Genomic DNA, 18981 nt, shown 5'->3' with positions numbered 1-18981 from the left:
TAACTAACCTTTGAGAAAATATTTTTTGCGTATATTAGGACCTACAAAAATGTGCATATCTTTTAAATTTTTAATTGACTAGACTATGTATTTAGTCCAATCAAAAGGTTGTATTCTGTAGTTATGCTAAATTAAAATGGAGTAGAGAAGTAATGTATAGTGTCCTTGCATTGGGTAGATGAAGTTAAGAAAATTGTTCATTGGCCACAGAGAGGAAAAAAACCTATCCACCACTACACAAGCAAGTGGTTGTTACAGCAAGAGTTAGATTAATTAAAATCTCATTAGAGAAAGGCACTAAAGACATGTGTAATGACTGTTTGCAACTTGATTCCGAATTGTCTCATAGTGAATTTGCAGAACAAGGTATTTATTATTCTGTTTTGTCCTTACAATATATAACAAACTTTAGTATAGTATGTTTTATTTCAGTCCATATCAAGAAAAAAGTCCAAGTATAACAATTGAAAATAATTTTTCTCAAAGTACTTCAAACACTTTTTCCTCTAATCCTCATTTAAAAGTGCCAAGTTGTGATAGACGCTCTCCAAGACAAATAGTGTTGCGTGACGTATCCTCAGAAATATCATTCAGTGTAACAGAAAAAAGGAAAAAAAAAAGAAAAAATAAGTCCAGTTTCACCACTGTGCTCCTAGAGCTTTTTATTATCAAAGAGTCAACTAGATAGGCTAAAAACAGAAATGGTCTACTTGGGAACTTCAGAGAACCACCTCCTTCATTTAAGTGCATGGATGAAAGACGTAAGTTTAACTATCTTTAAATTATAATTATTTATATATATGTTATAATAGTCTTACAATTCTCAACAAAAATCCATGACCTGCCATGAGTATTGAGTGTTCACCTTGTAATCAAAAGTTTCACCATTAAAACTACATCTTTTTTTTTGCACTAAGTTTATATCTATGTTTTGGGGTTAAGAGTTGTAATGTTAAATGGACTGCAATTGCCACTACCGTCCATTTACCATATGGGATGTAAACTAATAAAAAGTAGACTGGCATCACAATTTTCATTGTTACTTTTAGGTTGGCAATACACATTTTTTATGGAGATAGCAGAAATTAAGTCAACCCAAGGAGAAATTCTTGCTGCGCTAAAAATGCTAGGACGGAGAACTGATCCAGAAAGTTCTTTACTTTTTATTAGTAAAACATTCCCTTGAAGAGTTGGATGCTTTTGAAAAAAAGTTGGTGACTGAAGTAGAATTTAATCTTTTGGTAAGTGTTATTAATAATAAAGTTGTTGTTTCAATATAGTTCATTTTAATCCAGGTCTAATACATAAGGGAATCATAAAGGTGACAAGGCTTGGTTTCACTGTTTTGTTTTGTTTGTGTTCTAACTGGGAAAATCAAGTTGCTATGGTAACGGTATAGTTACTTTATTAAATGAAAATGTTTATACTATAAAGTATTAACTTTAAAGTATAAAAATACTTCATAAGTTTATTGCTTTAAAGTTGTATATACATTTTTTTTTCAAAAATCAGGTTAAGGGTTGTAAACTGTTAGCCCAGTTTAACAAGACTGGAAGTAAGGGCAAACGTTCTTTTAACAAGACCCTACTCTGTAAAGCAATTTTTGGTAAATATTTACTTAACTTAAAAATTTTTAAACATGTTAAAACAAATTTTGTTTATGACAAAATGTTAAAGGGAATATTAGATTGATTTACTATTTTCATTAAGTGTTTTGTTCTACTATCATTTTATTTTTTAGCTGCATTAGTATCGGATGTAAATTCAGCAAAAGTGATCGATTCGTTCATTGGTGAACAGTTAAAATGTGTGCCTCGAGCTGTTGAAAAAGAGAAAGATGGTTTCTTGTAATATTTATTTACAAATAAAGGAAATTTCTGTATTTTTTATTTAATAAAGAAAATTTCTTATTTAACTTTTTTATATATACATGTAGCTTTTTCGTTCCTAGAAATTATAGAAATAATTGTTGCTAAATAATAAGAAAATGTGCTGTTTTTCATTATTAGTGCGAGTCACAAATTTTGTTTAGCGAGCGCATCATACACCTTTTAAAAACGTTAAAAAGCCGTTTAAAAAAGGTTCCCTAATTTTTTGTAGATAATTAGTAGAGTAATGACAATAATTAGTAGATAATTAGGCGTTTAAAGTATGTCTATTAAAACTAATAGCTATTTGTTCAAGCAAATGTTCTTTATAAATGTAACTTTATTTTTGTTTTAATCATCTTGTTTGTGTTCAAGTGTACTTTGCTCATTAGGAATATTGTATTGAAGATTTCTTCTATTTAAGTGTTTAGAATATAATTCCTCATTATAGTTTTATATGGATAATAAAATCAATTGTTCATTTGTAAATGATTATGGAGTTTGTTATAAACAATCATATACCCAAGTAAGAAATCTGATTGAAGATATTGACAGGAATGATCTTAAATTACTTGTAAAACGAACAAACTTGAAAGAAGAACAAATTACTAGTATATGCACGCATCATTGTGATATGTTAATAGTGAGATATAAGAGTAATCATGAAAGTTACTGTAATCCATTTCTGACTCACAAAAAAGTGTGTAGAGGTAAAAATTTATCCATTTACATTTTAATGGGTAATTGGGTAATGGGTAATAATATTTAATGGGTAATACCATTCTTAACAAGTTGTTTATTAGGATTTGTTCATTGTTTTATAATAATAGTATAATTAATGTTTTAGTATTTGAGTAATATAGTACATTTTCTTTTCAGCATCTCTACATGTGATTACAATGCATACTGTATTAGAAGCAGAAACCGTAGGTTTAAATCTTATACCTGGAAAAAAATTGTGTCCAAGCTGTCGAAGTAAAGTTATGAAACATTCATCAAAAAGTATGAGTGAAAATGATGAAGATTATTGATATTGTTAGTGAAACATCCATTCAAATTAAAAAAGAGGGTGTAAATACACACTTTACAGTTGCTGGAATATCTCCTATAAAGGTCAAAGGATTGCATAAGTCAGGTAAAATTAGAGAAAGTAAACGAAAATTGACAGCATTAACAACCTCCATTAAAAAAAAAGTAGCCACTTCCCTTAATATACCAGAAGAAAGTTTTGAAGAACAGTCAAGTTTCGGTAATGAGTATATGGAAAAAGCAAACTTGTTTGATAACATGATGGTATTGTTAGCTAATAAAATTGCAGAGTCTACAGCAACATCTAAATAAATACAACTGACAACACTTGCTCCAACTGACTGGTCAATAAAAAAAGTTTCTGAAACATTACATGTAACAAACTATGTAGCTCGAACTGCACGTAAAGTTCTTCCTGATGTAACAGTTCAACTGGTCAAGTCTTTTTATGAAGATGATGAATATAGTTGTATAATGCCTGGTAAAAAGGATTATGTAAGCATAAAGAAAAATGTTCACATGTAAAAATGTTTGCTATTATGTAATTTAAAGGGATTGTTTGTTGCTTTCAAAACCATGAACCCAGAAATAAAAATAGGGTTTTCAAGGTTTTGCACATTGTGACCAAAATGGTGTATTACTGCTGGTGCTTCAGGAACACATTCAGTATGTGTCTGTGCTATTCATCAGAATTTAAAACTGCTTTTACATCCTCTTGGTGTGACATATAAAGAACTGTTACCTTATATTGTATGTGACATGACTAATAAAGACTGTATGATGCGTAAATGTGAAAGATGCCCAGCAACTATGAATGCATTGGTTGAAAAACTTTATAGTTTAATTGGAGAGTTTGAAGATGACGATGAAGTAGAATTTGATCAGTGGACAACAACAGATAGGTCAAACTTAACACATAATAAAGAGCCAGTGTCTGAATACATTAAATTAGTATGTAAAAAACTGACTAAACTTGCACCACACTCATATTTAGCTATGAGTCAAGCATCATACCTGAGATCAAAAAAGGAAGGTATGAATGAGTTAACAGCATTATTTCTGGGTGATTTTTCAGAAAACTATAAATTTGTAGTTCAGGATGAAGTACAAAGCTTTCATTGGACAAATTTACAATGTACACTACATCCTGTTATTATCTATTTCAAAAAAGAAGGTTTTCTCAATCACAAATCTTTTTGTATGATTTCAGATGATATGATACATGATGTAAACATGGTTTACAAAATTATTGATATTGTCAGCAATGATATTAAAACAAATCTACCTCAAATGAAAAATATTGAATACTTTTCGGATGGGTGTGCAAGTAATTACAAGAATTGTAAAAATATTTTGAATCTTTGTTTCCATCTTGAAGATTTTGGTCTTTCTGCTACCTTGTGATGGGATAGGTGGTACAGTCAAACGTTTAGCAACACTAGCAAGCTTGTAAAGAGATATGGGTAATCATATTTTTTCTCAACAAGCAATGTTCAAATATTGCAATGAAAATGTTGAAGGTGTACATTTTATTTATATATCATCAGAAGATTTAACTTTGGTGAGAAACACTCTTAAGGAACGATACTGCAAATACCATACCTGGAACACGTAGTTTCCATCAGTTTGTACCACTTGGTCATCAAAAGGTTAAAATATATACATTTAATATACCTTTTATCATCTTTAAAAAACATAAAAATTTTTATTATGCATGTTTTTTTAAGATGATAACTCGAATAGATTTTTTATTTGTGTGGAATCATCGTCAAAAGTATTTTTGTTTTATTTTGGACTTACAATTTTTTTTTAATGCCTTTAAAAAAATATGTTTAACAAAATAAGTAAAACGGAATAAAGGTTGCTTTTTTTTTTTCCTAGATAGGTGCAAAACTATGTTGATGAAGATTTTGCTTTCATTCATGATTTTGGAAACATCCCTGTAACAACTGTAAACTTAGTACCAGGTGATTATGCCTGTGTTTCCTATGAGCAAAAGTGGTGGATAGGAGTCATTGAAGACATTAATCTAAAAGAAAAAGATGTGCTTGTCAAATTTATGTGTCCAAATGGTCCTGCACGGTCGCTTAAATAGCCACCAGTGGATAGCCAATGCTGGGTTCCAGATGTCCACATCATTTGCAAAGTTGAAGTACCAACTACAAAAACACGACTTTGCTAATATTTAGCCAAAGACTTGAAAAAAACTGTTTTCCTTCGGAAATAGAGATTTTTTTATATTTAAACTAATTTCATGTTTCTTGAGTCTGATATATCCTATCCATACTTTTTTTTAATCTTTTATTTTTTGTACAATTTATAAATAATGTGAATGAAAAGCATATATAAAATCACTTAAATTGAGTATTCATTTTTCAAAAGGTTTTTTTATACTTTATTATTTTGTTCTAAAAAGTTAATAAAAACAATTAAGTTACTAAACTATTATTTTCTAATTTGATTAATTTGTAGAAAATTGGGATAGATTGCCTGATTTTTGAAATATCAAAAAATTTAGTGTTCATATCAAACCTTAACAACTCCTCAAATAAACGTAAGGCCAAAAAAAAATTGGTTCGTAAAGCTGATATACATTTTATCTTTAAGAAAACAAATTTTTTTTTTTTTTCTATCAGTCAGATTTTTTTTATAGCTGTAATTGTCAATGCCCTTTTTTATTGTCATTATTAAGTTCATTTTATGAATCCTAGAATAAACTATATTCCCTTGCTTTGAGAGATGCAAAACTAAAGTCTTCGAACTTAGCAGGTTTAAAGCTCTTTTGGTACCAAGTTTCAGAATTGCAGCATTACTAAAAGCACCATATAACACTGCTTCAATTTAGAGGTTTTAGGTTGACCTAAATGGTACTCAAGATGTTTCAAAAGATATCAATACTTTGGGTGGGTATGAGATATATTCCATTGAAAACAAAATAAAAAGCGTTCCTTTTTTGGATTTATACACTTTTTTAAATAATCGCTTTGCAAAAGAAATTTTAACTCAGTAGCGGATCATGCGTTTTTTGGTGTTTTAGATACCAAATTATAAACATAGAGTAAACTCCAAACATTTATATGTTTATACTAGTGTCAAAACAAGGAAGTTTTGTCAAAATATCAAAATATTTGGAGCCTGGGAACTAAAAAGCCCTTTAAATCTTGCCCCCTGCCCTAAAGTGGAGAGCAACAAGTTCATAATTTTTGTTATAAACTATTCTTAACTAAATTCATATTAATTTAAAAATTTCAAATTTAATGAAAAAATCTTTTATAGTTCAAGAATTATGCCAATCTTAAAATTGTAACCCCCTCAAATTGAGGGGGGTTAAAACTTTAAATGGCCATCATTTTTGAACGCTATAAAATTATTGCACAAAATTTAAAATTTTTTATAAATAATGACCTTAGTTAAGAATAGTAAAAATTTTTTTTTTCTTACTCGTTGCTCCCACGTTTGGGGCAAGGGGGGCAAAAAATTAGGGTTGTTACTGTTCCCAGGCTCCAATTAACCCAATAATATGTAAAACATCCTTATTTGACATAAACATAAACATATAAATGTTTGGATTTTATCTTATGTTTGGAAGTTAGCTTTCTCAGACAAAACAAAAACACAGAATCCACCCTCTGTCTCAACTATATAAAAATGCCTTTGTTGTTATTTTTAGCTTTATTTTACACCTGAAAAGGTCTCTGCATTAGAACTGTTTGAAAATTTACTTTGCATTAAAAATACTTTGCAAAAATGGAAAGTTGAGGACTTTTCAAAGTTTGACTAGTTGGTATCAGAAATTTATTGAGGATGGGGAACTTAATAAGGATATGAAAAGCTATAAAAATGTTGTTCGACCATGCCTAATTGAAGAATCTGGAGAAACTCTTGTTATTGATATAGTTCCTCCTCCTGAATTACATTTGTTTGAACATATTGTTACACAAATAACAGATGTTTTGATGGCTGAGGAGTCAATTAAAAAATTCCTAATTGGTAAAAATGTAACTAGGCACGGTTACAATGGAGGAGGATTTGATGGACCTAACTGTCAAAAAGTACTTTCTTGCTTGGATGAACTCATAACTATAGCTCCACTTCTGATGATACCTTGTATTGAGACTTTAAGGAAATTCAAAATCGGTATGCAATCAGTTAATTACTTTTTCACTTATAGTTTATAAGTAATTATAAACATAATTCCTTAGAATTTGTTCATTTTAGTGACAGAAGGATGTTTTGGAATGAAGCTATCTCTTGAGTTCAGCAGAGATATTCAGGAATTTGTCTCTGAAATGTGCAACTTGCATAAGTATCTGATAGAATACACGACACACAAGATCTGTCTAGGTTGGAAATTTCACATCATACAGTCACACCTCGTCATGTTTCTTGAAAGAAAAAACAAACCCTTGGGTATTTTCAGTGAGCAAAGCTGTGAAGCTGTGCACAAAAACATTAACAAGACAATGAAAAGATTTGCAGCTTCGGAGCTGAGCAAATGCCATGGAGAAAAGCTTCGTAAAATGGCCGTAACCTACTCTAGTATGAGGATGTGAATAATTTTATATACAGTACTAAATATTGGATTATTGTAAAATAAAGAAGTAATCATGAATAAAAAATGTTTGAAAGAATTATTACTTTGTATTTGTCTCAGTGTTGTTTCATTCTAGTGATATTCTTAGTTTATAGATAGTTGAGACAGAGGGTGGATTCTGTGTTTTTGTTTTGTCTGAGAAAGCTAACTTCCAAACATAAGATAAAATCCAAACATTTATATGTTTATGTTTATGTCAAATAAGGATGTTTTACATATTATTGGGTTAATTGGAGCCTGGGAACAGTAACAACCCTAATTTTTTGCCCCCCTTGCCCCAAACGTGGGAGCAACGAGTAAGAAAAAAAAAATTTTTACTATTCTTAACTAAGGTCATTATTTATAAAAAATTTTAAATTTTGTGCAATAATTTTATAGCGTTCAAAAATGATGGCCATTTAAAGTTTTAACCCCCCTCAATTTGAGGGGGTTACAATTTTAAGATTGGCATAATTCTTGAACTATAAAAGATTTTTTCATTAAATTTGAAATTTTTAAATTAATATGAATTTAGTTAAGAATAGTTTATAACAAAAATTATGAACTTGTTGCTCTCCACTTTAGGGCAGGGGGCAAGATTTAAAGGGCTTTTTAGTTCCCAGGCTCCAAATATTTTGATATTTTGACAAAACTTCCTTGTTTTGACACTAGTATAAACATATAAATGTTTGGAGTTTACTCTATGTTTATAATTTGGTATCTAAAACACCAAAAAACGCATGATCCGCTACTGAGTTAAAATTTCTTTTGCAAAGCGATTATTTAAAAAAGTGTATAAATCCAAAAAAGGAACGTTTTTTATTTTGTTTTCAATGGAATATATCTCATGCCCACCCAAAGTATTGATATCTTTTGAAACATCTTGAGTACCATTTAGGTCAACCTAAAACCTCTAAATTGAAGCAGTGATAAGGGTAATAATAAACAGAAACATTTTTGGCACTTTTCCCCCCTCATTTTTCAGTCAAAATCAAACAAACTTCAAGTTACTGTAAATCCTAAACGGATAAGAATTTTATAAAAGAAATTTACAGTCTTTCCTAAGTTATGTCTCTAAACATTTGTGCCAAATTTCAGAAAGTTTGGTGATGTAGGGTGCAGATTTGTGTTTTTTTATGTTTTTTGAAAAATTTTTACCCAAAGCTTTTTATTCACCGCTTGACCTAAGTACGAAGGTATGTCTTTTCTAATAAAAATTAAATAAATAAAAACCAGTTAATTTTTTCATTATTATTATTTTGCTTATAAACAATATTATGTTTCATTTAAAAAACTAATTTCTTGTTACTTTTAGGTCTTAATACAAGAGTTATTCGAGGTGGGAAATGTGAATGTTTTTATTTGTGTTAATGGGCGTTCAAATGGTACAAAAATGGCAACTCCTCCACCAATGTTTTCATGTGAAACTAATAAAGATATAAATCCCATTCAAAATGACGTGAATTTTTCTGCAACTAATGAAACTTTGTTTTTTGCAGAAGTTGTTTTCAACTTATAGGAAAAGGTATTAAACATCCTTGTACAAATTTAGCTAAGCAAAAGAATTTGGCACATATTGTACAATCTACCTCACCTGTAACAAAAGGAAAAGTTTTATCAACCACAATCAACAATTTAGTAACCAATGACACTGAAATAAAATTGAACATCTTTAACCCTAAGAGACTTGTTGTTTCTGTTGGAGTAGTTGAATCAAAAACACCTTAATTTTTTCTCTCAAAGCTGAAACAACTACAAAGCATACTTCATACAAGGTAGCATTTTCTTAGTTTATGGTATGCACTTGATGCACACACAGATAAATACTCATACTATCCAATCCTTCATAGTGTTGTATCTTTATTGCAACAATTGGGAAGTGAAAAAGGTGTTGTTGTCAAAGTTAATGGAGTGGAAAAAATTATTCATGCCATTTTGATTTTATTTTCTGCTGATAATTTAGGAGCACACACTTTGTTTTCATGGAAAGCTTTAATGCAAAATACTTTTGCCGATTTTGCAAGTGTACACATTGTGAAATTCAAACTTCATTCAAGGCAGAAACCTTTGATAGGAGGACTCAAGCAGAATACGATATGTGTGTATCAGAAAGTAGAAGCATGGTTGTCCTTTCAACTGTTTGTCACAGTTTCACTGCATAGACCAGAGTGCAGTTGACTGCATGCATGATGTATTAGAAGGTGTTGTACCTTTAGAAATATGCCTTGTTTTGCAATATGCTGATAGATAAAAAATATTTTCTACTTGCAGATGTCAACAATGCAATCAATAATTGTAACTATTCATTGGGTGACAAAAACAGTAAACCCTCAGAAGTTAACTTAAAAAGTATTCACATTCAAGCTGCTGAATCATGGTGTTTGATAATAAATCTGTCTTTAATGATTGGAAACCTAATTCCAGAAGATGATGCTCATTGGAGACTTTTACTGATGTTACTTGAATGAATGGATGCAATATTTGCTCCAACTATAACTGTTGGCCTCATTTGTCAGCTCGAGTTTAATTTGGAGGAACATCATGCCCAATTTAAAACCATATATCCTGAAAAGAAACTTATTCCAAAACATCATTTTATGCTACATCCAGAATTTATGGTAAAGTATGGGCCTTTAAGCAGATACTGGTGTATGTGTTTTGAGCCAAAACATCGATTTGCTAAAGAACTTGCTTCTGTTGTTTGCAATTTCAAAAACATTTGCAAAACTATTATGCATCGTAGTCAACTCAAACTAGCAAACACATTTTTTAGTGGGTCTTTGTATACAGAATATGTACAATTTGGCATATGTGATACAGTAATGGTAGGCAATTTACAATCAGCAGTATCGAATAGTTTGGGCACAGTTTTAAATGTGGACAATTGTGATGAAATATATGTTGCTCATTCAGTTAGATTTGGCTGTTATGAAATCAATCCGGATTGTGTTTTGTGTCATGACATTGTGGAAAGTCATCCTCAATTTGGAGAGCTAAAGTGCATTGTTTCTCTAGCAAAACGAATATACTTTGTATGCTATCCATTTGAAACATTGCATTTTCATGAACATTTTCATTCTTTTGAAGTTAAAAAATCTAGCAATCCAAATAAACTGCTCATTTTACATATAAATCAGCTCAAGGACTATCATCCATATAACATCATATGTATTGCCGGAGAAGACAGCACATATGGACACTTTGTAAGTCTGAGATACACAATTTTTTAAAATAAAAATTTAAATTAGAAATATTGATTTTTTTTTCATTTATGCATTACAAACTGAAAAATATATAAATCTTAATAATTATTAAATATGTATAATTGTTTAATTGTATATGAAGTTGGTACTGTGTATTCGTATATATTCACTTTAGCTAGTCTGCATTTTTGTTGTGTATATAAAAAGCTAAATGACTCTGTATTGTTTTTTCAGTGCGTTGCAAGTTTGGTTTGACATCAGATAAAGTTGTATGCTTTGTCTATGAAAATGATGGCACAGAGGCTGATGAAGTTGATTTTGAAATAATAAAGCATTTAGCAGAATCAAACACAATTCTCATTCTCCTCATAGATGGTCAGCAATGGACCAATGCTAATTTGGTAAATTAATTTAAATTACAACTAAAGACGGCTATTCAGTAGCTGTCTTTAGTTGTAATATAAATGAATTTACCAGCACCCTGTAATTAGAATACTTAAATGATTTTTACTTGCTTTTATTTAGCTGCAATTTACTTGATTTTTAAGTAATAATTTTTGAAGTTATAACTTTACTTTACTTGCTTTTTTAGCAATAATAGTTTGTGAACAGTAATTTTTTAATGAACAACAATATCATATATTACTTTATAGAGTACTTATCAATATACTGAAGAGGTTGATTCTGGTAAAGTTTCAATCTCTATTAGACAGCATATCATTCAAACTGTTATGCACAAAATGATGAGTGTTTATGGAAATTATCCTGATCGGTATCAAAAGATTTCGGTGGCAGCAGTGCTAAGTGAGGCACTTGTACTTCGAGCATGCATTTTTTATGATTCTACTAATCATTATGGCTTCCTGGAGAGAGGATTGGAAAATGCTAGAAGAAAGTTACCTGGTGTTTATTAAAATTATTTAAGCTAATTGATTATAAATTTTACTGTAGATGCGTACCAACTTTTTTTTATATTACCAGCTTGGATTGTATTTCCCTTGTTGTGTGTCATCACGTTGTAATTTCTCCATTGTATGTCTCCATTGCAAATAATTCATTTTAGCAACTAAAAGTTAATTTGAATTATTGTCTTATTTTTGTCATAAAAGTGGCTACATTTAATAACTTTATTTTCTTTTGTATACAAGGATCACAAAAAAAGTTTGTTTGGTCTCATAAAAGGGGGACACAACTTAACTCGTTGCAATACAACTCAACTGGCAGATCCTGAACTTGCAGAACTGTCTCAACCAGCAGGTTCTTCAGTAGAACTTCAAAATCCTGAAGGTTGCCCCCGTGGATTCATGTCTTGCACATTATGTTTAGGTTATCTAATTTATCATTTCTGTAAAAACCTGTATTTTGGTATAAAAAACATGTTTTAAAGACCTGTATTTTACTAATATACTACTGTGATCAAAAAGTAAGGTGAATTTTTTTATAAAATGAAAAATCTTTATTTATTCTTCCAAATCTGTATCGTCCCCCTCAAAATAATCCCCCCCGGCCCCAATGCACTTTTGCCAACGTTTTTTCCAGTCTTCGAAGCATGCCGAAAAGTCCTCGGTAGGGATAGCCTTCAATGCGCAAGCCAATTCACGTTGGATCTCTTCAATGGACTCAAAACGATTTCCCCGGAGTGGTCTCTTGAGCTTTGGGAACAGCCAGAAGTCACACGGTGCTAAGTCGGGCGAATACGGTGGTTGTGGAGCAACATGGGTAAAGTTTTTGGCGAAAAACTCACGAAGAACCAGTGCTGTGTGCGAAGGCGCATTATCGTGGTGCAAAATCCAAGAGTTATTGGCCCATAATTCCGGTCTCTTTTTGCGAATAGCTTCACGCAAACGTCGCATAACGCTTAAATAATATACCTTGTTGACAGTTTGGCCAGTCGGAAGGAATTCGTAGTGCACGACACCACAATAATCAAAGAAAACAGTCAACATGACCTTGATTTTTGAGCGACTTTGACGTGGTTGCTTCGGTCTATTCTCGCCTTTTTCACGGTATTCACTCGATTGGTCGGTTGTTTCAGGGTCGTATGCGTAGACCCAAGTCTCATCGCCAGTAATAATTTGTTTGTAGACGTCTTGATAGTCAGAAAGCATTGCTTCACACGTTTTAACGCGACGCTCTTTTTCAAAGAAATTGAGAAATTTCGGCACCAAACGTGATTTGAGTCTTCTGAGGCCCAAATGATACTTCAAAATCGCTTGCACCGACCCAAATGATATTCCAACCATGTCAACAAGGTCTCGAATGGTTAACCGACGATTTGCAAGCACCAATTCTTTGATTTTGTTGATGTGGCGATCGTCAATCTAAGTCGATGGTCGTCCGGAGCGTTCCAAGTCATCAACACGTTCTCGGCCTTCTTTGAAGTCTTTGTACCACTTGTAAACATTTTTTTGAGACTTAGTCTCTTCACCGAAGGCCTTTTGCAACATTCGATACGTTTCAGTAGCAGAAATATCATTCCGCAAACAAAATTTAATAGCACTTCTTTGCTCAACAAAATTAGACATCGTGAAAATCGCCGAATGCACTTTTGGTACTTCAGAAACAAGCGTAAACAAAAAAAAATAATTATGAGTTTGACATGTAATTTGGCGCAAATGTTAATGACATTCCTACCAACTTAAAAATAAAAAAGATTGGACGATTCGAATAAGGCGGGAAGTTTAAATTAAAAATTCACCTTACTTTTTGATCACAGTAGTAAGTCTTTCAAAATTATTCATACGGAGTTTTTTATAAACTTGTTTATAATTTTAATATCTATATTGTTGCTCTGTGTTTTTTATATTTAAATTAAATTTAGGAATGAGCAACCTCGATGAAATTGAAAAGCTTGATTCATTATCTTCTACTCGTGTAGAGGAAATTAAGGCTTCTACAAAGTCAACGTTTTGTTTTCGACAAAAACTTGGTAAAAATGAAAAATGTTCATTTCGAAGTGTGGCAAAAAAATATTGTGTAGAAAGTATGATGATTAACAATATACAAGTTTTACATTTTATTAAGCAAAACTGTTTTTTAAGGTGGTAGTCTACCTTTAAGCCTAAATTCTAGAATTTTGTATAAAAAAACCCAATTTTTGGCTGAAATATAAAAAACCTTACAAAACTAAGGAATTTAAATTTAAATTTTCAAATTTGGTTTTGGAACACTGTTTTTTGGTCCGCGGGACCAAAAAAAGGGCATTTACGCTGCGATAAATAACTCAAGAACGATTAAAGATACAGTTCTGGATTTTTTTGTACATCATCTAATAAGGAAGTTGAATTGGCTGAATTTAGGAAAAAAAATATTATTAAAAAGTTTTTGTTTAAATGATAATTCAAAATAGCAGCAAAATTTTGACCCAAAATACAGATTTTGATCCCAATTAACTAAAGAACCAAAAAAGTTAAAACAATTTTTTTTAATTTAGCTAATAGATTATATATAAAAGAAACAATGTACCAAATTTCAGGTCCATAGCATTTAATTTAGAAAAGTTATTTATCGCACCGCTTCAAAAAACCTTATTTTGAGAAAAAACAGAAAAGAAAAATAAAATCCAACTCTTTTAGTCTAATTTAAGCCAAAAACTCACAAATTGCATTAACAAAGCATTATTTTTGAAAAACAAACTGTTTCAAATCATTATTGGCTTTAGAAATGTTTTTTTAAGACTTCAAAGTTTAAAAACCACTTTAAAAACAAGAAAAGAATAAAAATACATAAAGCAATAAGTTAGTAAATTGTAAATTAGTAAATATATATAATATCTGTCTTGTTCTCACCAAGACCTTGCTTAATCTCAACAGCTGCTTTATTCATAATGTTTAGAGCAACTTGCTTGTAAGCCACTAATATATTCCTTTGAATATCATGAAATGTTTTTTTATGCATTGGTGGAGGTAAATTCATAAAACCACAAAAGGTTGTTAAAGCACCATACCCCTTTCCTTTTTCCCTCATAGCAATAATGGATCTCATACTTACATCCGATTGATATTGCCCACGAGATTCATCATCAATTTCTTCGTGTAAACTCTTTTACTCCATGAGCAGACTGAGGCTGTACATGTAAACTCTAATAAAACAGACAGTCCTTTCTTTCTTGATAAATCTGTAGAAAGTTCAATACTCCTCGATTGACATTCAGGGCACATAGCAATTTCATCTATGATACTTTTTAAAACAAAGCTATCCAATATGATGTAACAGTGTGGAAAATTCGATTTGTTATTAGGTAATGAAGTTCGTTTTGTTGATACTGTTGTTGCTTTATGATTTAATAATGTAAGTTTCTTTGATGAAGTTGAAGCATTTAAATTACTTGTTGAAGGTATGTTATTGACAAGACTATTTTCTGAGTCAATGTTGGGTTCAGGAGCTTTAAAAAAACTTTTGCCATGAAAACGTTGTTTTATGAAAATTCTTGATCCTCCTGCCTTTCGTCTTTTTCCAGCATCAAGTTTTTTGTTTTCCATACTTATTATTTTTTTCTAAATTTGAATAATAATCATAATCATCTAACTGAATACACAAGTAGGACTTCTAGCACGAATCAAATAAATTATAGTGAATTTCGAGTTATACTTTTTTTTAAACTTTAAAACCACATGTGGATGTCCTGGATTACTTTTAGATGCTTACCAATGATTAAAACAAGTTCAGGTAGGCTTCGTTTTTTAATTTTTTTTAAAGATCCGATTTTAATTTTTTTTTTTTTTTTGAAATCGCAAAATTTATGCGATTTTTATAAAAAAAAATTATACCACCTATATCTAATGATAAAATCATATAAGTTGTAAATATTTTTTTGAAAAACAAATATCATCATCATTTTCTACGTATATGATATTGGGTAAAACAGTACAATTTGAGATTTTGAAAATTTTCATATTTTAAGGTAGACTACCACCTTAAGTTGTTAATTATTTGCATTTACTTATTGTATTTTTTTTGTAGAATTTAACTGTAATTTTAATTATGACAAAAAAATAAATTAAGAAAAAAAGCGATAAATGGTGGTGCATCTTTGAATTAATATGTCAGAGAAGTTGGCAAGATAAACTTTGTTGAATATGTGGAAATCATGGAGGACCAAACACACAACAAATTAAAAGTTTAGATAAATGGGTATATGAACTAAATTTGCTTCCGTTTTCTATTATTACGTTTTAAAGTTTCATTTTTTTTTATCAACTAAAAGACGGTATATTACCCAAAAAAACTACTACTGTTTTATAGATAAAATGCAATAACTGCATTCCAAATCGATGGTTTCACTTAGAATGCATGGGTTATGCTAAAAAAACAAGTGCTTTATTTACTTGCTCAAACGTTTCTCTTGCTAATGTAAGTTGTTAATATAATCGATTTTAGTTTTTTTTGCTTTATCAACCTTATACTTAATTTCGTTAAATTTTTTAAATAGATAAAAAGCTTTTATAAATAAAGAAAAAAAATTAATTGCATTAATATCATGTTTTTAGATATGTCTACCACGAAGAGAGTTGATTTCGAAATAATTGAAAACTTTGATTCTTAAAAAATAAATTTTAAAAAAACGTTATTGTTAATTGTTTTTTAAAGGCCGTACATGGAATATGACAAAAAAAGTAATTCTGCTGTTTGGAAACATTTTTTAAGAGAAGAAAAAGGGCAAACAGCAATGTGTAAGTCTACTGACTGCAAAAAAATTTTAAAAACTGGAGGTGGTTCAACGAAAGGTCTCCATACGCACTTACTTTCCGTCCATAAAATTAACCTCACACCAACTACTATTTCAATAAACACACGAGATGAACCACCAATAAAAAAACGAAACGTTAACCAGTTATTTTCCGATATTGGAGCGAGAAGAAAAATCACTTCCTGCTACACTTGCACGATTAACAGCCCTTAATGGGATTTCGTTCAACGTGATATGCCGTTCTAGTGATATACGTGCAGGTCTTATAGCTACAGGATTCAAAAGTTTACCCACAACAGTCAAAACTGTGCGTAAAATGGTTGTAGATTACAGCAAAAAAATAAGGAGTTTTTTTATTACTGAAATAGCTAGCAAAAAAAAACCTGAATTCGGTGTAGGAGAAAGATTTTCTTTATCTTTTGATGAATGGACATCATTGCGTAACCGTTGCTACATGAATATTAATTTACATGCACGAAATTGTCAGTTCTGGAGCTTAGGGTTAATTCATAAAACGGGATCAATGTCTGCAGATAAGTGTATTGAGCTATTAGAACAAAAGCTTGCACAACATGGACTTGATTTGAGAAAAGATATTGTTGGTATTATGATTGACGGAGCAAGTCTGATGAAAAAAGTTGGGAGAATATTACCTGTAAATCAACAGTTATGTTTTGCCCATGGTGTGCAACTGGCCGTTATTGAAGTGCTATATCAAAAGCAGGATATAGAAAGAGAAATAGATCAGCAAGACGAAGACGAACAATCAGATATAGAAGACAATTTTTCAGAGAGTAACTCTTGCGAGGATGATGATTTTTCTGACAACGATAAATTGGTTGATCTCGATGCTAGTCATAATTGGCATCGAGGAAACCAATGTGATGTTACTTAGGTAAATTGTGGTCCAGTGATCAAAAAGGTACAAAAAGTAATAGTAATGTTTAGACGATCACCAAAAAAAAACGATATTTTGCAGAAGTATATTGCGGCTGAATTTGGGAAACAAGTAGCTCTAATTAAAGACTGCAAGACAAGATTGAACAGTCTTTTGTCAATGCTTCAACGCGTCTATTTATTAAAAAATTGTATACAAAAGGCATTAATAGACATAAGTTCTACCGGAAGGTGAATCTTTGGCTTTATCTAATATTGGGATTAAAACTGTATCTGCTATCATTAATGCGCTACTTCCAATAAAAGCAACAGTTGAGGCCCTTTGCCGTCGGGATGCTAATTTGTTTACAGCAGATGTTGCCATAACTTTCATGTTAAAAAAACTTAAAGATGCTAACAACGTTATAAGTCAAAAGTTGCATTCATCTCTCGTTCTTCGAATGCAACAAAGGCGTACCGATGCAAGTGGGATCCTTCAGTATCTGCACAATGGTAGAACCAACATTCAGTCCGAATCTGAAATAGAGCTAGTAACAGTTCCGACTTCAAAAAAATGTCGCAAATTAATAGTTGAGTTACTTGAAAGACTAGACGCTACAAATCCAGCTACATCATTAACAGCTAATGAGTCTGAATCAGAAGTTGAACTTTCTGTTTCAAATGAGGCACTATTCGAAATTGTTTCTGATTCTTCTGACTCTTCATCTGAATCTATTTCTTTTGCTCTTAAAAACAGCAAAAGAATCACAGACGAACTTAATAAAGCTATAAAAAAAGCACATTTGCCCAGCATACCAACTCGATGTGAGACGTTATCGATAAAAATTCAAAAGGAAATGGTGTTGTTTGAAAATGGAGGAACACGTGGTGATTTTTTGCAAAGAGCGTATGATTTTTTAATGACTATTAAGCCTACCAGTGTGGAATCAGAACGTGCTTTTTCTGCGGCCGGACTTTTTGCAACAAAAATAAGAAGTCGTCTGGGCAATGAAACTTTGGATGTACTCTGCTTCCTCAAAACGTATTTTAAGAATAATCAAAAATAATTACATACGTATATTATATCTACAAAAACAACGAAGTCTTTATAATTTAATAATTAAGTATGTATAATATTAACAAACCAAAGAATTTCCTTGTAATTTGAAAGTTTTTTCTAAACATACTTTAAATGTCTTATTAATTTCCTTAATATCTTTCTAAAATAATATGTTAAAATCTTTCTGGGGACTACCCTTCAATTTATGATATATGTTTTTAAAGCAATCTTCTATTTTTTTCAAATTTTTAATTCAGATATTCACTTTGTGCATAAAATAATAACAAGAGGCAATATTTTTTTAATCTGTATGGGCAATATTTTTTTTTGTTAAAAATAGATTTTCTAAACTCTTTTTTTTTTAAATTCACCCTTTCATTCCCCACTCGCCTCCCTCCTTCCTTTCATTTCTTTCGCATGATGATAATTGCTTTATGCTTTAGACTAACAGGTTTAATTACAAATAAATGTTTTAATGTTTTGTAAGGCAGGCTTGTGTCAATTAGAATTATAATTAAATACATTTTCATGAAGTAATTGAAATTGTTATAGTATTTTATAAGGTACAATTACAAGTAAATGTAATATAAATACTTAAATTTTAAGTACAAGTAATCATAATTCAATTACTATTAAAATTTCAAGTGATTGTAATTCAAGTATAGTTAAAGTTCTTTGTAAAG

The 18981-nt window shown here is 30.7% G+C and overlaps 1 protein-coding gene and 3 pseudogenes across 4 annotated transcripts; all 4 read left to right on the top strand.

Annotated features, from left to right (window-relative positions):
* Positions 1–623: 623 nt before the first annotated feature.
* On the top strand, positions 624–1910 carry LOC149886055 (uncharacterized; annotated as a pseudogene). Its single transcript, XR_016454148.1, has 4 exons — positions 624–761; positions 1050–1241; positions 1513–1606; positions 1742–1910. The product of XR_016454148.1 is annotated as an uncharacterized LOC149886055 (transcript).
* Positions 1911–2192: 282 nt separating this feature from the next.
* Positions 2193–5257, top strand: LOC149886054 (uncharacterized; annotated as a pseudogene). Its single transcript, XR_016454144.1, has 3 exons — positions 2193–2578; positions 2748–4546; positions 4779–5257. The product of XR_016454144.1 is annotated as an uncharacterized LOC149886054 (transcript).
* Positions 5258–6626: 1369 nt separating this feature from the next.
* Positions 6627–7531, top strand: LOC149886053 (uncharacterized). Its single transcript, XM_090093148.1, has 2 exons — positions 6627–7034; positions 7116–7531. The coding sequence occupies exons 1-2, from the start codon at positions 6722–6724 to the stop codon at positions 7448–7450; spliced, it is 648 nt and encodes a 215-aa protein (XP_089949274.1). The 5' UTR covers positions 6627–6721; the 3' UTR covers positions 7451–7531.
* Positions 7532–10505: 2974 nt separating this feature from the next.
* On the top strand, positions 10506–15792 carry LOC149886052 (uncharacterized; annotated as a pseudogene). The gene is made up of 6 exons (XR_016454147.1): positions 10506–10673; positions 10908–11074; positions 11327–11576; positions 11822–11999; positions 13495–13656; positions 15636–15792. The product of XR_016454147.1 is annotated as an uncharacterized LOC149886052 (transcript).
* The last annotated feature ends 3189 nt before the right edge of the window (positions 15793–18981 follow it).

Source organism: Hydra viridissima, unplaced genomic scaffold, assembly GCF_058129835.1.
Source record: "Hydra viridissima isolate aposymbiotic clone 2 unplaced genomic scaffold, HvirCarnegie_v1 scaffold_7, whole genome shotgun sequence".
Lineage (NCBI taxonomy): Eukaryota > Metazoa > Cnidaria > Hydrozoa > Anthoathecata > Hydridae > Hydra > Hydra viridissima.
Note: the sequence above shows the minus strand (reverse complement) of the source record. Positions and strands in the feature narration are given on the sequence as shown.